Raw genomic sequence first — 19,937 nt, 5'->3', positions numbered from 1 at the left:
AATAGACATTTCTCCAAAGAAGACATACAGATGGCTAACAAACACATGAAAAGATGCTCAACATCACTCATTATCAGAGAAATGCAAATCAAGACCACTATGAGGTACCATTTCACACCAGTCAGAATGGCTGCGATCCAAAAGTCTACAAGCAATAAATGTTGGAGAGGGTGTGGAGGAAAGGGAACCCTCTTACACTGTTGGTGGGAATGCAAACTAGTACAGCCACTATGGAGAACAGTGTGGAGATTCCTTAAAAAACTGGAAATAGAACTGCCTTATGATCCAGCAATCCCACTGCTGGGCATACACACTGAGGAAACCAGAAGGGAAAGAGACACGTGTACCCCAGTGTTCATCGAAGCACTGTTTATAATAGCCAGGACATGGAAGCAACCTAGATGCCCATCAGCAGATGAATGGATAAGAAAGCAGTGGTACATATACACAATGGAGTATTACTCAGCCATTAAAAAGAATACATTTGAATCAGTTCTAATGAGGTGGATGAAACTGGAGCCTATTATACAGAGTGAAGTAAGCCAGAAGGAAAAACACCAATACAGTATACTAACGCATATATATGGAATTTAGAAAGATGATAACAATAACCCTGTGTACGAGACAGCAAAAGTGACGCTGATGTATGGAACAGTCTTATGGACTCTGTGGGAGAGGGAGAGGGTGGGAAGATTTGGGAGAATGGCATTGAAACAGGTAAAATATCATGTATGAAATGAGATGCCAGTCCAGGTTCAATGCACGATACTGGATGCTTGGGGCTAATGCAAGCCCCCCACTGGGAGAACCCAGAGGGATGGTATGGGGAGGGAGGAGGGAGGAGGGTTCAGGATGGGGAGCACATGTATACCTGTGGTGGATTCATTTTGATATTTGGCAAAACTAATACAATTATGTAAAGTTTAAGAATAAAATAAAATTAAAAAAAAAAGAATATTATAGAACTCTAAAATAAAGTTCTATACTCTACTAAATGCTCAGATTTCTGGACAGAAAAAAGAATGGCTAAAGTACTGTTACTTATTTCTTTACTGTATTATTTCTTCATGTGCTTAACTGTTGCTGGATTAGTTATAGCTGTATAACCTATTCATAAGCTGACAATCTCCCTAAATATTCTCTCCAAGTGTTACTAGAAGCAGTTAACAGTCTCATCTTGAGCTAGTGTTCATAATACTGTGACAAAGTTATAGAAAAACCTACAGCCCCTGAACAAGTGAAGTCTAAATGTCTTGCGTGCATGCTGAGTCACTTCAGTTGTGTCCAATTCTGTGAGACCCTATGGACTGTAGCCTGCCAGGTTCCTCTGTCAACGGGATTCTCCAGGAAATAAGACTGAAGTGGGTTACCATTTCCTTCTCCAGGGGATCTTCCCAACCCAGGGTTCGAACCTATGTCTCATATGTCTCCTGCATTGGCAAGCGGGTTCTTTACCAGTCGTGACACCTAGGAAGCCCCTTAAATATCTGAGTTTTCACATTTATGGGTGGAATTAAAAATGACTACTGCAAATAGTTCTATTTCATTCAGACCATGTCTTTTTTCTTAAAAATATTTTCTTTGTTGCATTTAAAATTCACTGCCCTTATTCATCTTTCAGGCACAGAAATTAATATTTATAGTCACTAAATCAAAGCAGCATGCCTAGACCAGATTAGATTAACATATATTTCCCTCTCTGACTTTCTCAGGAACATGGTAAAAGAAATTTATAATTTGGAAGCATTTTTATTCTATGCATAGTGCCTTTTTAGAACTGGAATCCATGTGCCTTTCTTTCAGGGAAAAACAGTACGGTTCAAAAGTAAAACCAAGTTATAAATCATTAGTTCTGGTTTTACCTACTGTCTACAGCAATGTATTACCTTATTTTATCAACACTAACCCAATAAATAAAAACCACATTTTGAGCACGTTCTGGTTCATATTTAATATATATGTATCCAAAGAAAAACCTACATTGAATGCATTAATATAGGTAACCCCAATACCCTACAGCTCAAATATGTTGAAGATCCATCTAGCTACTCTTTCTGGAGCTTTAGGAAGGATGCTCAGGTAACAGGGAGTTCCAGGCTACTGCCACATAGCTTGGATAAAAGTAGATTCCAGCAGTTCTAAGGGGTCACATGGCACCCAAATCACAAGTAAACCTGAAATAGTCAAAGATCTGCTCAAAGATCAGGATGCATCTTTGTCTTCCTTTGTCTACAACTGGTGGGGCGAGGGAACATAACATGAAATAAATGTATGAATAAACATTTTAAAATGTGATACAACAGCAAAGTTATAACAGTTGTCATTAACAAGGAAAAATCAGAGAGCAAGCATCCCATTTCTATAAGACAAGTAAAACATTACATGAAGGACAAGTCTTTTGCCAGTATTTTGAGTCTTACACATTTATCTCTGAAAACAGATTCAGATAAAAGGCCAGTGTAATACTCCACATTAAAACATAAGTATCCATTTGAAAATAACTTGAAAATGTATCCACAAAGTCAATTTTGACTTTAATATACAACTACTTAATAATATCACTCTAATGGTGACCTCTCTATGGCTGCACTTGAACTCAAATCAATTTGTATAATTTAATGATTGGAGATTATCTCATTTCAATTTCATTTAATATTTCTAAAGTGTTAATAAAATCATTTAAATGTCTCAGGTTCTTTTCACAAGTACATAAGTCTATCCTCATCATCTGATCCTTTATTTCCCAGAGCTTGTCTTTCTTCTCTCTTCAAATACTAGAGTTTCTCTTTTTCTATTTATATCAGCTGTTGTCTCCTTGAATTATCTCAAAAGTTCATTGTCAACTAGAGGGCGCAGTAGAGAGGGTGAAGTGTGTCCCTAAAGATAAAATGCCACCTTCCACCTCATCAAAAAGGAGAATTCATCTCTGATCCTTTGATTTAGCAAGCAGGATTCAGGTTCTAATATCATCTCAAAACACACAGATGTTCAACTCATTCATTTATTAACCCCATTTATTGATTATCAACTCTGTTCCAGCATTATCTTAAGCACTGTATGTACAGTTAAGTATAGTGGTTACTGCCAGGGCATTGGCTTTCTGTGCATATAGCCAGATCTTAAACAAAGAGATTAAAATCTGTATGATTAAACAGTTCCTAGAACAGACTAGAAGCTTAATTCTTGGGTGAAAGAATGAACATCAATATTAATTGTATATTGTGATAAGTACTATAGGAAAAAAAGAGGTTACTTTGAGAGAAGATAACAATATTAAATGCATCTCTGTGGGAATGTTATATAACCTGAGACCTAAGCAGAATTTTTACGAGAATGTGCAGAGATTTGAGGTGAAAGAGTTTGGTACATCTGAGAAAGTGAAAGAATGTTAGTGAAATGGGTTTAGCTTGGTAGATGAGCAAGACCATAGTATAAATAGGCAGGAACCAAATACTAATAAGACCCTAAAGTCATGTTAGTAATTTTTAACTTTATCTTCATTATAATGAAGAGTCATTGGAGTATATTCAGCAATGTGGCCAAAAAAGCACATAAAACAGTCAAAAAATAGAGCTACGATATGATCCAACAATCCCACTCCTGGGCATGTGTTGTGCTCAGTCGTTAGTTGTGTCAGACTATTTGCAACCCCACGGACAGTAACCCACCAGGATCCTTGTGGAATTTTCCAGGCAACAATACTGAAGTGTGTTGCCATTTCCTACTCCAGGGGATCTTCCCAAACCCAGGGATTGAACCCACATTTCTTGTGTCTCCTGCATTGGCAGGTAGGTTCTTTACCACTGAGCCAGCTGAGAAGCCACTCCTGGGCAAATATTCAGGGAAAACCATAATTCAAAAAGATGGACCCTGATGTTCATTGCAGCACTATTTACAATAGCCATGATATGAAAACTACCTAAATGTCCATCTATAGAAAAATGGATAAAGATGTGGTGTATATATATATATATATATATATATACACATATATATATACAATGAAATATATTCAGTCATCAAAAAATTAAATAATGCCATTTGCAGCAACATGGATGGACCTAGAGATTGTCATATTAAGTGAAATAAGTCAGACAAATATCATATGATATCACTTATATGTGGAATCTAAAAAAAATGACACAAATGAACTTGTTTACAAAGCAGAACCAGACTCACAGACATAGAAAACAAACTTATGATTACCAAAGGGTAAACAGACTGAGATATAAATTAGATGCTTGGGATTAATATCCACACACTAGTACATATAGAATAGATAAACAACAAGGACCTACTATGTCTCACAGGGACCTCGATTCAATATCTTGTAACATTCTATGTGGGAAAAAAGTCTGAAAGAGTGGATATTTGTATACATATAACTGAACTTTGCTGTACACCTGAAACTAACACAGTATTGTAAATCAACTGTACCCCAATATAAAGCAATGACTAAATTTAAAGAAATTAATAAAAGCATTCAAAGTTTCTGGCTCCTTTATGGAAAATGGATTGAAGAGAAACAAGTACAGAAATGGAAGGATGAAGGATGAGCACATGGGCCTGGAGACTTGACAAGGACACAGAAGAGTGGCTAGAAATAAAAGTCATTTAGATGGTAGAAATCCTAGAAGAGGGGTCAAGAGTGAAAGAGTCAGCAGAAGGCAAGATGCTAAGCCCTTTATCCCATGAAAAAGAAGGATACTTCAGAGCAACCCAGCACACTGGAATCTGTATTTACTCTAAACAGTTCTGTGTTTCAGTTTTTCACTCCCCATGGGTAGAGCAAAGCTCTCCCTTCTCAAAGCAGGAAGAAACTTGCTCAGTTTGTATAGTGATGACTGACTTTCCCACAGAGTGTTCTTACTCTCAGGACTGGAGACCAGGACAGAGAACCTGACACTAGGCTCTGGTTGCTGCAGTCAACGTCTGCAAACTGATCCTGGAGAAGGGCTGGTGCCTGGCTCCCGGCTCCGCTGTCTTTGCAGGAAAGCAAGGTGCCTTCTCCTGGTAGGAATAAGCTTCTGGCTTTCCCCTGAACCCTTAAAGCACGCTGCTCCCTGAACAGGCTGGTATTTTGGCAACGGTGGTCCTCAGTACTTTTGAGTTTGGTGGTGGATACTCTTTTGAGAAAAATCACCTATGACCACGTACACAAAGCGTTCATACTATTTTAGGAAGCACACAGGCCCATTGAAGCTGAATCACAGACCCAGGAATGGTTAGCAATACCTAGAATTCTATGACATGTAAGGTTAATCAGGTCTGCTAATACCAAACTTCGGGATAAATGATGTGGGAAACACAAAGCAAGTACTCTCACCCCCAAAATAAAAACTAGCATAATGAGCCTAGACTCTAATTGGCATGCTAATCCAAACCATCTCCTCATAAGTAACCACAGAGACTTGTGACAAAGCTGTGGTATCAAAAGACTTGAGTTCAGCTGAACCACACATGAATGAATCATGAAAAAGTCTTTCAATGTCTCTAAGATTAAGGAATCTCATTACAAAGCAAGGTTAATAACAACCATCCTTGCCTGTTCAAACTTTTTCATGGGGCAATATGTAATACTTATACATTTTTTAGATGTTCTTATTTGCATATTTACTCAGATCTTACTTACACTAGTTTCCAAGGAGTCACTTCACTCACCTTGGACTGGAAATATAGTCCTCTTAAGGTCTGAGCTGCTGATATCAGAAAGGGCTGTTCACATTACAACAGAACATACAGGCATTATGTGAACACAATCTATCTCTATAAATTGTACATCCACAACGTTTTTGTTTATTTTATTCTAAATATGCTTCCTAGTTCAAATTGCATTTCATTTTCAGAGCATAGTTAAGCCAAGTTACCCTTGGACTATGGCTTCCCCAGTGGCTCAGCAGTAAACAATCTGCCTGCAATGGAGAAGACAGAAGTTCGATCCCTGGATTGGGAAGATCCCCTGGAGGAGGGCATGGCAACCCACTCTAAGTACTCTTGCCTGGAGTATCCCATGGACAGAGGAAACTGGCAGGCTATAGCCCATAGGGTAACAAAGAGTCAGACACTACTGAAGTGACTAAGCATGCACGCACCCTTGGAATATACTCACACAGCTCGATATCATGTGTAAGTATGGATATGATGTGTGGGCATTGAACTTGACCCATTACAAAAAGAGAGAGGCATTGTCGCTTACCTCTGTCACTGTCGTAGAGGTAGGCAAACTTGTCCCACTGGTAGTACTCAATCAAGCTGAGGAGGGCTCCTTTGAGGTCCGGTCGCATCTGAATGACAAATGGATGGGTGCCATCTGTTGGGAAGCTGGGAGTGATGAAGGACACATGGAGCGTGCCACAAAATGATGTGATGGTGTTTACTGACTTCTTGTCATAAAATCCAAAAATAGCATAGACTCCTCTTGAAAACTGGGAGCAGACTAGAAGAACAGGGGAAATAGAAAGATAAGTCATTGAAATTGGCATACAATCACATGCATTTGCTTGAAGCTAATGTCATTTTATATAATATACAAAAGAATCAACAAATTAAAACAGAGAGAGAGCTGATAATTCATCAAATTTATGAAGACTTACTCTATTTGAGAAATACAAAGATTTATAAAGCATTAAAAAATAATTCTGGTTATGGGACTATATCAAACTTAAAAGTTTTTGCACAGTGAAAGAAACTATCAACAAATCTAAAAAGGCAGCCTACTGAATGGGAGAGGATAATTTGCAAATCATATATCTGATTGGGGGTTAATATCCAGCATATACAAATAACTCATATAGCTCAACAAAAAATGAAAACAACCCAATTAAAAAGTGGCAGAGGACCTGAGTAGATATTTTTCCCAAGAATACATACAGATGGCCAACAGACACATGAAAAGATGTTCAACATCATTAATATTGCTGCCGCTGCTGCTGCTAAGTCACTTCAGTCGTGTCTGACTCTATGTGACCCCATAGACAGCAGCCCACCAGGCTCCCCTGTCCTTGGGATTCTCCAGGCAAGAACACTGGAGTGGGTTGCCATTTCCTTCTCCAATGAATGAAAGTGAAAGGTGAAAGTGAAGTCACTCAGTCGTGTCCGACTCTTAGCGACCCCATGGACTGTAGCCCACCAGGCTCCTCCGTCCATGGGATTTTCCAGGCAAGAGTATTAGGGAAATGTAAATCAAACCCCACAATGAGACATCACCTCACACCCATTAAAGTGGGCATCATCAAAACACAACAAATAACAAGTGTTGGCAATATATGGAGAAAGGCAAATCCTTGCACAGTGTTAGTAGAAGGTAAATTTGTACAGCAACTATGTAAAACATTACAGTGATTCCTCAAAAAATTAAAAGTAGAACTACCATCAAGCAATTCTACTTCTGGGTACTTTTCTAAAGTAATGCACCCCTATAATGTTCACAGCAGTGTTATTCATAATAGCCAAGACATGGAAGCAACATAAGTGACCATCAACATATAAGTAGGTAAAGAAGATGTGGTGTGTATACATATAAGGAAATATTACTCAGCTATAAAAAAAAAAAAGAAGAAAATCATGGATAGACCTAAAGCATATTGTGCTAAGTGAAATAAGCAAATACTGTATGACTTCATTTATATGTGGAATCTAAAAGACAAAACAATTATGTAAACATAACAAAACAGAAACAGATACAGAGAATAAAGAGATGATCACCAGTGGGGTGGGGATAAGGGGTATGGATGAGTGAAATATGTGAAGGGAATCAAGTGGTACGAACTCCAGTTGCAAGATAAATGAGTCATAGGGATGAAATGTACATTGTGAGGAATATAGTCAATAGTACTTTGTATGGTGACAGATGGACTTATCATGGTGATTATTTTGTAATATACAGAAATAAGGAATTATGTTGTGCACCAGGCAGTAACATAGCACTGTAGGTCAATTATACATGAAACACAAACAAACTCATAAAAAAAAAATATTCTATTTGTGGTTGCCAGAGCTGAGGAGTGGGGAAAGGGACAATTGGATGAAAGGAGTCAAATGTATGAAATTACTGTTATAAGATAAAGAAGTATTAGGGATGTAATATGAAGTGAAGTGAAGTGAAAGTGTTTGTCGCTCAGTCATGCCTGACTCTTTGTGACCCCATGGACTGTAGCCCACCAGGTTTCTCTGTCCATGGTATTTTCCAGGCAAGAACACTGGAGTGGTTAGTCATTCCCTTTGCCAGGGAATATTTCTGGCTAGGGATCGAACCTGTTCCATGTGCATTGGCAGGTACATTCTTCACCATCTGAGCCACGAGGAAAGCCCAAGGATGTAATATAAGACATAGTAAATGTAATTAACACTGCAGAATGTTATATATGAAAGTTGTTAAGAGAGTAAACCTTAATAGCTCTCATCTCAAATTTTTTACATTTTTCTTTTATTTTGTATCTATGTGATATTATGAATGTTCACCAAACTTACTGTGGTCATCATTTCATGATATACGTAAGTCAAATCATTATGCTGTCTGTCTTAAACTCATACAGTGCTGTATGTCAATTACATCTCCATAAAACAGGGCTTCCTTGGTGGCTCAGATGGTAAAGAACCTGCCTGCAAAGCAGGAGACCCAGACTTGACCTGTGAGTCAGGAAGATCCCCTGGAAAAGGGAACGTCTACAAACTTCAGTATCCTGGCTTCGAAAATTTCATGGAAAGAAGCCTAGTGGCCTACAGTCCATGGGATTTCAAAGAGTTGGACATGACTGAGCAACTAACACTTTCAGAACTGGAAGAAAAAAATAAACATGTACATTATTAGTTAACAGCCTATGTAAATGTAAACATACTTTAGGATAGCTTTATAAAAAACAAGAGTACAAGTAAAAATCATTAATTGTAAGAAGAACTAACTGCCATTATCTGGGATTTATATATATTCATGAGAGTTCATTCCTTATATTAGCTGATTCTTTTAAAAGGCTTTATTGTGCTAATAATGCTTTTATACTACACAATTGGTGTGTTTATGAAAAGTCCCATGCTGACCAAAACCTCTTTGAGAGAAGATAGAAGCAGGCCTGGCATCACGCATAGACACATGTCACCCAAAAAGGACATCTCTCGCCCTCAGAGACTGAGTCAAGTAGCAGCTGAATGAAGCTCAGAACTCCTAACCTTTTTTAACCTTTCGCATGAATTTAATATATGCATGTGTCTACTTCACATGAGACAAAATATTATCAAAATGCTTTGGTTTAGAATCATTCTTAGAAGGAAAAATACAATACTTTATTGGGAAGTCCCCGTCACTCCCACAATACCTTGTTCTCTACTGTTACTTGTATTTCAGTGAAGAACCTTCTCCCAAACCCTCCCCTGCAGTCAGACCATCACTAAGTCGTGGTCATTCGAATACCTAAATGTACTCCAAGGTTGTCCCCTGATGTCTTTCTCTACTCCATCCAGTTCACTAACAGCATATGTTATGTACCTGGTGCTTGCCCTGTGGCCTGGTATGGTACATTAACTTACCTATTTCTCGTGATAACCCTCAAAATGGGAACTATTATTATCTCCAAATTGCTGATAGGAAAATTAAAATGTAGGAAGACGAAGTGACTTAACCAGTCAGACATCTAGTAAATGAGAGATGCTGTATTGAAACCCAAACAGTTGGGATTCAGAGTCCACACTCTTTATTAATGGATAATACTGTGTTTCTCACTCAGATTAGTGGAATACCTACCCAGTGTTCTTCCTTCATCCAGTTATGCCCCTTTCATTCAATTCTCCACAATTTAACCAGAATAATTTTTGAAACACAAATTTAATCCTATCTTTCTGAGAAGTAGGGTTCCTTTGTCCAAGACTAACCCCTGCAACACACAATACAAACCATAGACTCCAGCACTTAAGACAACAAATTTAGGTCAACTACATGCTTTGAGTGGATGAATAACTGATGTTTTTTAATTTCAAAGTTTATTTCAATCCAAAATATGAAAGTCAGCTATCCAAACTTCCTTTTACATTGATTAAACTTCATTTAAAGGATAAAGCCAATACTATCATATTTCACTTTAATTTAGTCACAAAAAAAAAGATCCATAGAAAAAGTAGATTTATTTCATAAATAAGAGTATTATTTATTTTCATAAGTAAAGATAATTGTTTAATAATAAGAAAGTTGCCAAAGATTATAATAGCTAATTGCAGGCAATCAATACATGATAGGCAATAATTTCTAATGACTACTGTGTGATATGAAGTGAAAGGAAAGCCAGATTAATTAGTTATTTCTTTGAGTGGCCTTTATTCATCAAATATTCCTATTTTCCTTTAAATATTTATTAGTCTTCAACTCATTTCACATTTTCTGGGATTTTAGGTATAATATGTCATTGTGTAATGTGTCTAGGTCTGTGTAATATATGAATTGCCATCTTTACTACCGATTTTCTGCACAACAGACTAATATATCTCAGAAAATAACAGTGTGTATTTATTTACATTTATTTTAAAACTTTAATATAAAGCAAAGATGAGATTCCTGACATATTCACACTTATAGTTCTGTCCTGGTCTGAGTACAGAACTGGAAAACCACCTTTAATGTGTCTGACTCTGCTCATTGCTCACATCCATGAAAAAGCCCTTTCACTATTAAAACCCATCTAGGCAAATTCTGCCATGATTTATTTTATACATATATGTATGTGTACTGACATGTATATCTTAAATCTCAAGCTTGTTCAGAAATTGTTGATTCCACAAGACATAAAAATGAGAAGTTGCTCTAAAATTCTCTCTGGATCTATTTTATTTCATTTCCTGCAAAGTACTGGCATATCACCTAAATACTATAGGAATATCAGGCAACATGATTTACTAATGAGGCTTCCTCATCCATTCTCAGTGAATCACTCGGTAAAAGAGGCCAGTGTTTGAATACACAGTCTGAATAAGGAGCCATTACCTTTCATTTTCCATTTGTTTTAGACTCTGGAGTAAGTTGTCAAGGGACCTCCTGGTTATCATGACCATCTGGAAACACCTGGCACTGGTCCAACAATATGCAAAGCTGCACAAGACTTCATCAGAAATGACAATTCACTAACTCAGGAGGTACTTGCAAAAAGTGCAGGCAGTTCAGCTGATTTTCCAGGCAGTTCAGCTGATTTCCCAGTGGCCATAATTGCAGAACCATGGCCACTCCCTCCTGACTATTCAGCCACCTCTTAACCTCCCCTCTTGTCCTCCATCTCTTCATGACACATATTCAGTTGTCCACTTGCCCATACCCTCTATTTTTTAGGTTTTTCCTCTCCTGGTGTCCCTTTACCACACACACAATGAGCCCCATTTAGTTAACACAGCTCCTCTCCCTTGACCTCATGTCTGTCATTGTTCCTGTCCCCAAGCATGATAAGATGACATTGCAATTTGTACCCAGGACTCAGTCAGAATGTTGACTTGAGCTAAAGTGTTTCATTTACCCAATTTGCAAGACCATCTCAACAAGAAACACTGAGTGCTATGTTCCTAACACTCCACTCCCAAAGTATCAGAGTGTTTGCATGCTATTAATGATACTGATTTTCTCCCCAATACTACACTGATACAAGAGCCCACCAACATAGTACCCAAGAATATGAGTGCTCTACTTTGAAAGGACTCCTCCTTGATTAGAAACAAAATTACTCATTTTCATCTCTACCTTATTTCCTAGCAATCTTCCAAAATTCAGTCATTTCCCTAACATATCTATTCTGAAAGAAGGAAGACTTACTATCAAGACAATATTTAAGTAATGTATCGTAGCTCTGGAAACAGTTTCAAAGACACATTTCTATTTTTTTTAATTTTTTAAAATTTTACATGTAGTCAAAGCTATGGTTTTTCTAGTAGTTATGTATGGATGCAAGAGTTGGACCATAAAGAAAGCTGAGCACCAAAGAATTGATGCTTTTGAACTGTGGTGTTGGAGAAGACTCTTGAGAGTCCCTTGGACTTCAAGGAGATCAAACCAGTCAATCCTAAAGGAAATCAATCCTGAATATTCACTGGAAGGACTGATGCTGAAGCTGAAGCTCCAATACTTTGGCCACCTGATGCAGAGAGGCAACTCATTGAAATAGACACTGATGCTTGGAAAAAAAGAAGGGAGGAGGAGAAGGGGACAAAAGGGGACAAGATGGTTAGATGACATCACTGACTCCATGGGCATGAGTTTGAGCAAGCTCCAGGAGATGGTGAAGGACAGAGGAGTCTGGGATACTGCAGTTCATGGAGTCACAAAGAGCCCGACATGACTGAGCGACCGAACAACAATAGCTGATTAGTGTTGTGATAGTTTCAGGAGAACAGCAAACGGACTCAGTCATGTATATACATGCATCCATTTCCTCTAAACTCCCCTCCCATCCAGATGGCCACATAACATTGAGCAGAGTTCCATGTGCTATACTGTAAGTCCTTGCTAGTTCTTTATTTTATATATAGCAGTGTGTACATGTCCATTCCAAACTCCCTAACTGTCCTTTCCCCTTATCCTTCCCTGGCAACAATAACAACTCACAGTTCTTTAAGTCTGTGAGTCTCTATGTTTTGTAAATAAGTTCATTTGTATAATGTATTTTCCAATTACGCATATAAGAAATGTCATACGATATTTCTCCTTCTCTGTCTGACTTATTTACTTAATATGATGATCTCCAGGTCCACCCCTGTTGCTTCAGGGGCATTAAAATAAGTTGGACAATACTGCACCCCATATAGTCACCTTCTCCCGTGCCACCTCTGGAGGGAGAAGAAGAGAAAGCTCCCAGTTTCACATCGAGATTCATGACCCACACAACTACCCTCTGTATATAAACACTATTATAAACTTTTGAATTCTTATGCTACATAGCATTAGAATTTTATTTATGCCTTACAATTCCAAGCTGAATGTAAAATATTAGGTAAAGATGCTCTGATTATGCCTTTAATTAAATATTTAATATCAACTTTGAGAAACTCAGCAAAGGCAAATCCTTTTTAAAGATACTTTAGGTCAAACAGCAGAAATTATAATCTCCTGCGTATAAGTAACTTGCTGATTACTCTGCTTTTTATTACAAGCCCAGATGATAAAAGTCAATAACAATGCTGATGGAGCATCCAACTCATATCTTTTTCTCTTGGGTCATTCTGCTCATTGGTACTGCTAATGTGTTATATTCCATACAGCCTGGAGAACCTTGCATGATTATTTAGTAGAAAGGGAGAATAAAAGAGCCTGATGGTTTTTGCTCAACATGTTTTACATTTATAAATTGTCATTGACTGGTATGAAATCTGTAGTCTGCTTCATAAGCAGGAACCGTGCTTTGCAGCTTGTGTGAAGTCTGCACAAGTCCGTGTGAAAGCTGCATCACCAAACAAGCCTGACCTCAAAATCTGGAAACCAAAGAAAATCTCTCTCATCTTTTATCACACAGTTTTTGGCAGGATGTCCTTGTAAACATTGACCCCAATTTTACTATTGAAATCTTCCTTAAGATCTCTTAATCATTAAATCTAATAATTTTTTCTCATATGTAGTTTTCTTGGACTCTCTGAATTTATTTATTATTATTTATTCTTTTTCCATACAAAAATTAATCTGTTCTAGTTCTATGAAAACTGCCATTGGTGCTTTGATAGAGATTGCACTGAATCTATAGATTGCCATGAATACTAAAAAGAATACTAAGATGAGATCACTTTACTTAGTAGCCATTTAAAGTTATTTTAAAATAATGACTGTATTTCCCTGTACAATACATCCTTGTTGCTTACTTGTTTTATACATAATAGTTTATATCTCTTAACCCCTTACACTTATCTTGACTTCCACCCTTCTCTCTCCCCACAGGTAACTAGTTTGTTCTCCATATCTGTGTGTTTCTGTTCTTTATATATGTTCCTTTGTTTTAATTTTTAGATTCCAAATATGATAACATACAGTATTTTTCTTTCTCTGGCTGACTTATTTCACTAAAAACATATTACCCTCCAGGTCCATCTACGTTGTTGCACGTGGAAATATTTCATTCTTTTTATGGCTAAGTAATATTTTAGTGTCTCTCTGTGTGTGTGTGTGACATTTATCCATTTGTCTGTTGATAGACACTTAGACTGGCTTCCCAGGTGGCTCAGTGATAAAGAATCTGCCTGCAATGCAGGAGATGCAGGAGATGCTGGTTCTATCCCTGGGTTGGGAAGATCCCATGGAGGAGGAAATGGCAACCCACTCCAGTAGTCTTATCTGGAAAATTCCATGGACAGAGGAGCCTTGCAGGCTACAGTCCATGGGGTTGCAAAGAACTGAATATGACTGAGCATGCATGCACATACACTTAGGTCACTTCCATATCTTGGCTATTTTAAATAATGCTGCTATGAACATTAAGGTGCATATGTCTTTTCAAATCAGTGTTTTCATTTTCTTTGGAATATATCCAGGAGTGGAATTGCTGAATCATGTAGTATTGCTATTTTAGTGTTTTGGGGAACCTATATATTGATCTTTATAGTGGCTGCAACAAATTACATTCCCATCAACACTGTACAGGGTTCCCTCTTCTCCACATCTATTCAGCATTTGTTATTTGTAGACTTTTGGGGGATCTTCATTCTGACAGGTGTGAGGTGATATCTTATTTCAGTTTGATTTTCATTTTCCTGATAATTAGTGATGTTGCACATATTTTTATGTGTCTATTGGCCATCTATATGTCCTATTCTATATGTCTTCTGCCCATTTTTAAATCAGGTTGTCTTCTGATATTGAGTTGTATGAGTTGTTTAAATATTTTGCATGTTAACTCCTAGTCAGTCATAGTATTTGCAAATAATTTATGCCATTCTGTAAGTTATCTTTTAATTAAGCATTTAAGTTTAATTAGTTCTTATTTGTTTATTATTCCTATTGTTTCCACGGTGTTAGGAGTCCAACAGAATAAAATATTGCTACAATATGCATTAAACAATGTTCTGTCTACATTTTCTTCAAGGAGTTTTATGGTTTCAAGGAGTCTTACATTTACACCTTTAATCTATTTTAAGTTTATTTTTGTATGGTATTGAAGAATATTCTAATGTCATTCTTTTATATGTACCTATCCAGTTTTCCCAGTAGCATTTCTTGAAGAGACTTTTCCTCCATTGTATATTCTTGCCTCCTTTGTCATAGATAGGTGACCATGCTGCTGCTGCTGCTAAGTCACTTCAGTTGTGTCCGACTCTGTGTGACCCCATAGACGGAAGCCCACCAGGCTCCCCCGTCCCTGGGATTCTCCAGGCAGGAACACTGGAGTGGGTTGCCATTTCCTTTTCCAATGCAGAAAAGTGAAAAGTGAAAGTGAAGTCACTCAGTCGTGACCATAGGTGCATGGATTTATCTATGTGCTCTCTATCTTGTTCCATTGGCCTATATTTCTTTTTTCTTTTTGTGCCAGTACTGTACTGTTTTGATTATTGTAGATTTGTAGTATAATCTGAAGTCAGGGAATGTAATGCTTCCAGCTTTGTTCTTTTTTCTCAAGATTGCTTTGGCAATGTGGGACTTCTAGTTTTGTAAAACATGACCTGGGTATTTTGCTAAGAATTGCATTAAGTCTGTAGATTGTTTGGGTATAATGGCCATTTAACAAGATTAATTTTCTAATCCAAGAGCAAGAGATATCTTTCCACTTCTTTGTATTATCTTCAATTTTATTCATCAATGTTTTCTATTTTTCAGAGTATAAGTCTTTTCACCTCCTTGGTAAAGTTTATCCCTACCTTTTTTTAGTTGATTCAAAATGGAATTCTCTTCAGGCTTTCTCTTTCTGATAGTTATTTACTAGTGCATGTAGATAAGCAACAGATTTTCAGTTGTTCAGTCACTCAGTTGTGTCCAACTCTTTGCAATCCCATGGACTGCAGCATGCCAGGCTTCCCTGTCCTTCACTATCTCCCAGACTTTGCTCAAACTCATGTCCATTGAGTCCCTGATGGCATCCAACCATCTCATCCTCTGTTGCCCCCTTCTTCTCTTGCCTTCATTCTTTCCTAGCATCAGGGTCTTTTCCAGTGAGTTGACTCTTCTCATCATGTGGCTGAAGTATTGAAGCTTCAGCTGCAGTAACAGTCCTTCAATGAATACTCAGGGTTGATTTCCTTTAGGATTGATTGGTTTGATCTCCTTGCTGTCCAAGGGTCTTCACTAGAACTACAGTTTGAAAGCATCAATTATCTCATTTTTCTTCCTGTAATTGATTTCTAGTTTCATACCATTATGGTCAGGAAAAATGTTGATGCAATTTCTATTTTCTTAAACTCATGAATGTTTGTTTTGTGGCCTACCATGTGATCTATCCTGGAGAGCATATCCTGTGCACTTGAAGGGAATGTTTTTCTTGTTTTTGGATGGAAGGTCCTACAAATATTCATTAAGTCCAAGTGGTCTGTGTCATTTAAGATGACTACTTCCTTATTTATTTTTTGTCTGGATGTAAGTGACATGACTGAAGCAACTTAGCAGCAGCAGCAGCAGCAGCAAGTGAGGCATTAAAATCCTCTACGATTATTTCATTATTTTCAATTTCTCCCTTTATGTCTGTTAATATGTGCATTATATATTATGTTTTCCTGTATTAAGTCCATATTTATTATATCTAGTGCTATATCTTCTTCTTGTATTGATCCCTTTACCATTTTATGATGTTCTTCTTTGGCTTTTGTTATAGACTTTTAAAAAAGTATATTTTGTCTGATCTGAGGATTGCTAAACCTACCCTCTTGTCATTTCTATTTGTATAAATTTCTTTTTCCATCTCCTCACTTCCAGTCTGTGTATGTCTTTAGCTCCGAAATGAGACTCCTGTAAGCAGCACACAGATGAGCTTGTTTTGTTACTTAGTCAGCTGCCCATGTCCTTTGACTGAAGTATTTAGTTCATTGGCATTTAAGTGATTACTGTAAGGTTATGTACTTATTGCCATTTTGTTACTTCTTTTGTGTTTTTGTCTCATTTTCTCTTTTTATTCTTCTCCTTTCACTTTACTCTCTTGTGGTTTAATGACTGTCTGGAGATGTGCTTGCATTCCTTTCTATTTAGTTTTTGTGTTTCAGTAATAGGTTTTGGATCTGTGGTTACCATGGAGTTCACAGATGTTGATCTATAACTATATCTATTTGTTTCAAACTACTGGTCATTTAAAGTTCAAACACATTCTAAAAGATCAACATTTTTTACTTCCTTCATACACACTGTGTCTTTTTATGTTATATTTAACACCTTCACATTCATCCCGTCACTTCTTATTGCAATTATAATAAGTGTATATGAAGTGTATAAGAAGTGTATATGATTTTACAATTCTTTGTTTTTAAATTTTCAGATTAGCTTATTTAAGTGGTTGACCCTCAGACTTTGTTTATATATTTCCCTTTACTAGTGGGATGTTTTTTCCTTTCTTATAGATATTTACTTCCTGTTCCAGCCTTTTCTTTTCCACTTAGAGAAGACCCTTTCACACTTCTTATCAGATCAGATCAGTCGCTCAGTCGTGTCCGATTCTTTGCGACCCCATGAATCGCAGCACGCCAGGCCTCCCTGTCCATCACCAAGGCCCAGAGTTCACTCAGACACGTCTATCGAGTCAGTGATGCCACCCAGCCATCTCATCCTCTGTCATCCCCTTCTCTTCCTGCCCCCAATCCCTCCCAGCATCAGAGTCTTTTCCAATGAGTCAACTCTTCACATGAGGTGGCCAAAGTACTGGAGTTGCAGCTTTAGCATCATTCCTTCCAAAGAAATCCCAGGGCTGATCTCCTTCAGAATGGACTGGTTGGATCTCCTTGCAGTCCAAGGGACTCTCAAGAGTCTTCTCCAACACCACAGTTCAAAAGCATCAATTCTTCGGCGCTCAGCCTTCTTCACAGTGAAACTCTCACATCCATACATGACCACTGGAAAAACCATAGCCTTGACTAGACGGACCTTTGTTGGCAAAGTAATGTCTCTGCTTTTGAATATGCTATCTAGGTTGGTCATAACTTTCCTTCCAAGGAGTAAGCGTCTTTAAATTTCATGGCTGCAGTCACCATCTGCAGTGATTTTGGAGCCCAGAAAAATAAAGTCTGACACTGTTTCCACTGTTTCCCCATAGGTTTGGTTTAATATTGACAAATTCAATTTTTGCTTGTCTGAAAACTTCTTTGTCTTTCATTCAATTCTAAATGATAATCTTGCTAAGTAGAGTATCCTAGGTTGTAGTTTTTTTCTCTTTTAGCACTTTAACTAAAGCATACCAATCCCTTCTAGCCTGCAGAGTTTTTGCAGAAAAATTAGCTGATAACCTTATGGGGTTTCCTTCATATATGACTTTTTATCTTGCTGTTTTTAGAGCTGTCTCTTTAACTTTTGCCATTTTAATAATTCTATGTCTTAGTGTGGGTCTGTTTGTTCATCTACTTTGGGATGCTTTGTGCTTCCTATACCTGAATATCAGTTTCCTTCTGGTTTGGAGAATTTCAGCCATAATATCCTCAAGTACATTTTCAATCTCTTTTTCCTGAGAACTTTAGACTATAAACAATACCTAATGTTCTCTCAGAGGTCCCTTAAACTGTTCTCATTTATTTTTTCTTTTTGGATGACCTCTTTTTTTTCTTTCTTCCAGATCACCTATGCATGCTACTGTATCATCTAGTCTGCTGTCATCTCCTTCTGGTGTATTTTTCATTTCAGTTATTGTATTCTTTAGTTCTGTTTACTTTATATACACTTTCTTTCTAAGCCCTTAAAAATTCTCAGTTTATTATTTTCCCTAATTAAGTTAATATTCTTATTACTAAGAACTCTTTATAAGACAATTATTTATTTCTTTCATTAGTTGTTTTTCAGGGGTTTTCTCCTGCTCTTTTGATTGAAACAAACTTCCCTGTCTTCTCATTCTGCTTAATTTTCTCTGTCTCTAGGGAAAAGAGATAGATAGATGAAACAGTTATCTACCCTGGTCTTGATGGAGGTTCTTGTGTGGGAGCATCCCTGTGCAGCCTGCATGTGCCCAGTGACTCTGGGGGGCAGCTAGGTCTGACATGAGCATAAGTCACATTTCTCCAGGGTGTCCTGGCAGTTATCACATTGGAGGTGGGGCTGGAGAAAGATGGGCTAGAGCCAGAACCAGGTGTGAGCTGGGACTTCTCCACTGCTCAGGGGCCACCCCACCTTAGTGGGAGCAGAGGCAGATCCCCAGCTGTTGGAGCAGAAGCCCTGAAGTTTGGTCGGAGCTGGTTCCAGTCCCACTAAGCGTGTACTCTCGCCTCCTCCCAGCAGTGCTGGACCAAGAGGAGATGGCGTGGACACTTGGTGTGGGTCAGAGCATGGGCTGTGGTGGTTGCAACCCCAGTCCAAGTCTCAGATTACTCCTGACCTGCTGTCACCATACGTAGTTGGGGCTGCCTTCACCCCATTCAGATGCCACTCCAAGTCTTAGCCATCTCCACCTCTCATGACCTAGCACTCATGACCTAGCACTCACCTCAGCTGTGGCAGCCCTTGCCCTTGCGTGGGGTGAGTGGGGCATGCCTCAGTGGGCATGAGGCTCAGGCTGGGGCAAGCACCGGGCAGTGTCAGAAAACTGTCCATAGTTCCCTACGGTTTCAATCTACTTCCTCCTTTGTGCTTAGGGAATAACAAGTGTGCATACTCTTTGCCAATGGACCTGTTTATTACAGCCTTCCTGTTAGTTCAACTGGATTTCAAACTATCTTGATCTCAACCTGTTATGGTATATTCCTGGCTGGAGATGACAGCTCAATTCCAATCTATCATCCACTGGAGAACTTCTTATTCTATATCACTCAAACTAATTCCATTAGAAAAAAAAAAAAGGTAAGAAAACCTTGAAAACATTAGCCTACAAATCATGTCT

At 38.0% G+C, this 19,937-nt stretch overlaps 1 protein-coding gene across 3 annotated transcripts in view; it reads right to left on the bottom strand.

The window, feature by feature from the left end:
• The window catches only part of GRIA2 (glutamate receptor, ionotropic, AMPA 2), a 188,428-nt gene that overhangs the window by 89,439 nt on the left and 79,052 nt on the right, over nucleotides 1-19,937 (bottom strand). For all 3 annotated transcript variants that reach the window (XM_010836073.1, XM_010836074.1, XM_010836072.1), the window contains exon 3: nucleotides 6,197-6,436. In XM_010836073.1, the coding sequence (XP_010834375.1) occupies nucleotides 6,197-6,436 (240 nt within the window). The remainder of the gene's footprint in view (nucleotides 1-6,196; nucleotides 6,437-19,937) is intronic.

Source organism: Bison bison, unplaced genomic scaffold (genome assembly GCF_000754665.1).
Source record: "Bison bison bison isolate TAMUID 2011002044 unplaced genomic scaffold, Bison_UMD1.0 scf7180017864060, whole genome shotgun sequence".
In the NCBI taxonomy this organism is placed as follows: Eukaryota; Metazoa; Chordata; class Mammalia; order Artiodactyla; family Bovidae; genus Bison; species Bison bison.
Note: the sequence above shows the minus strand (reverse complement) of the source record. Positions and strands in the feature narration are given on the sequence as shown.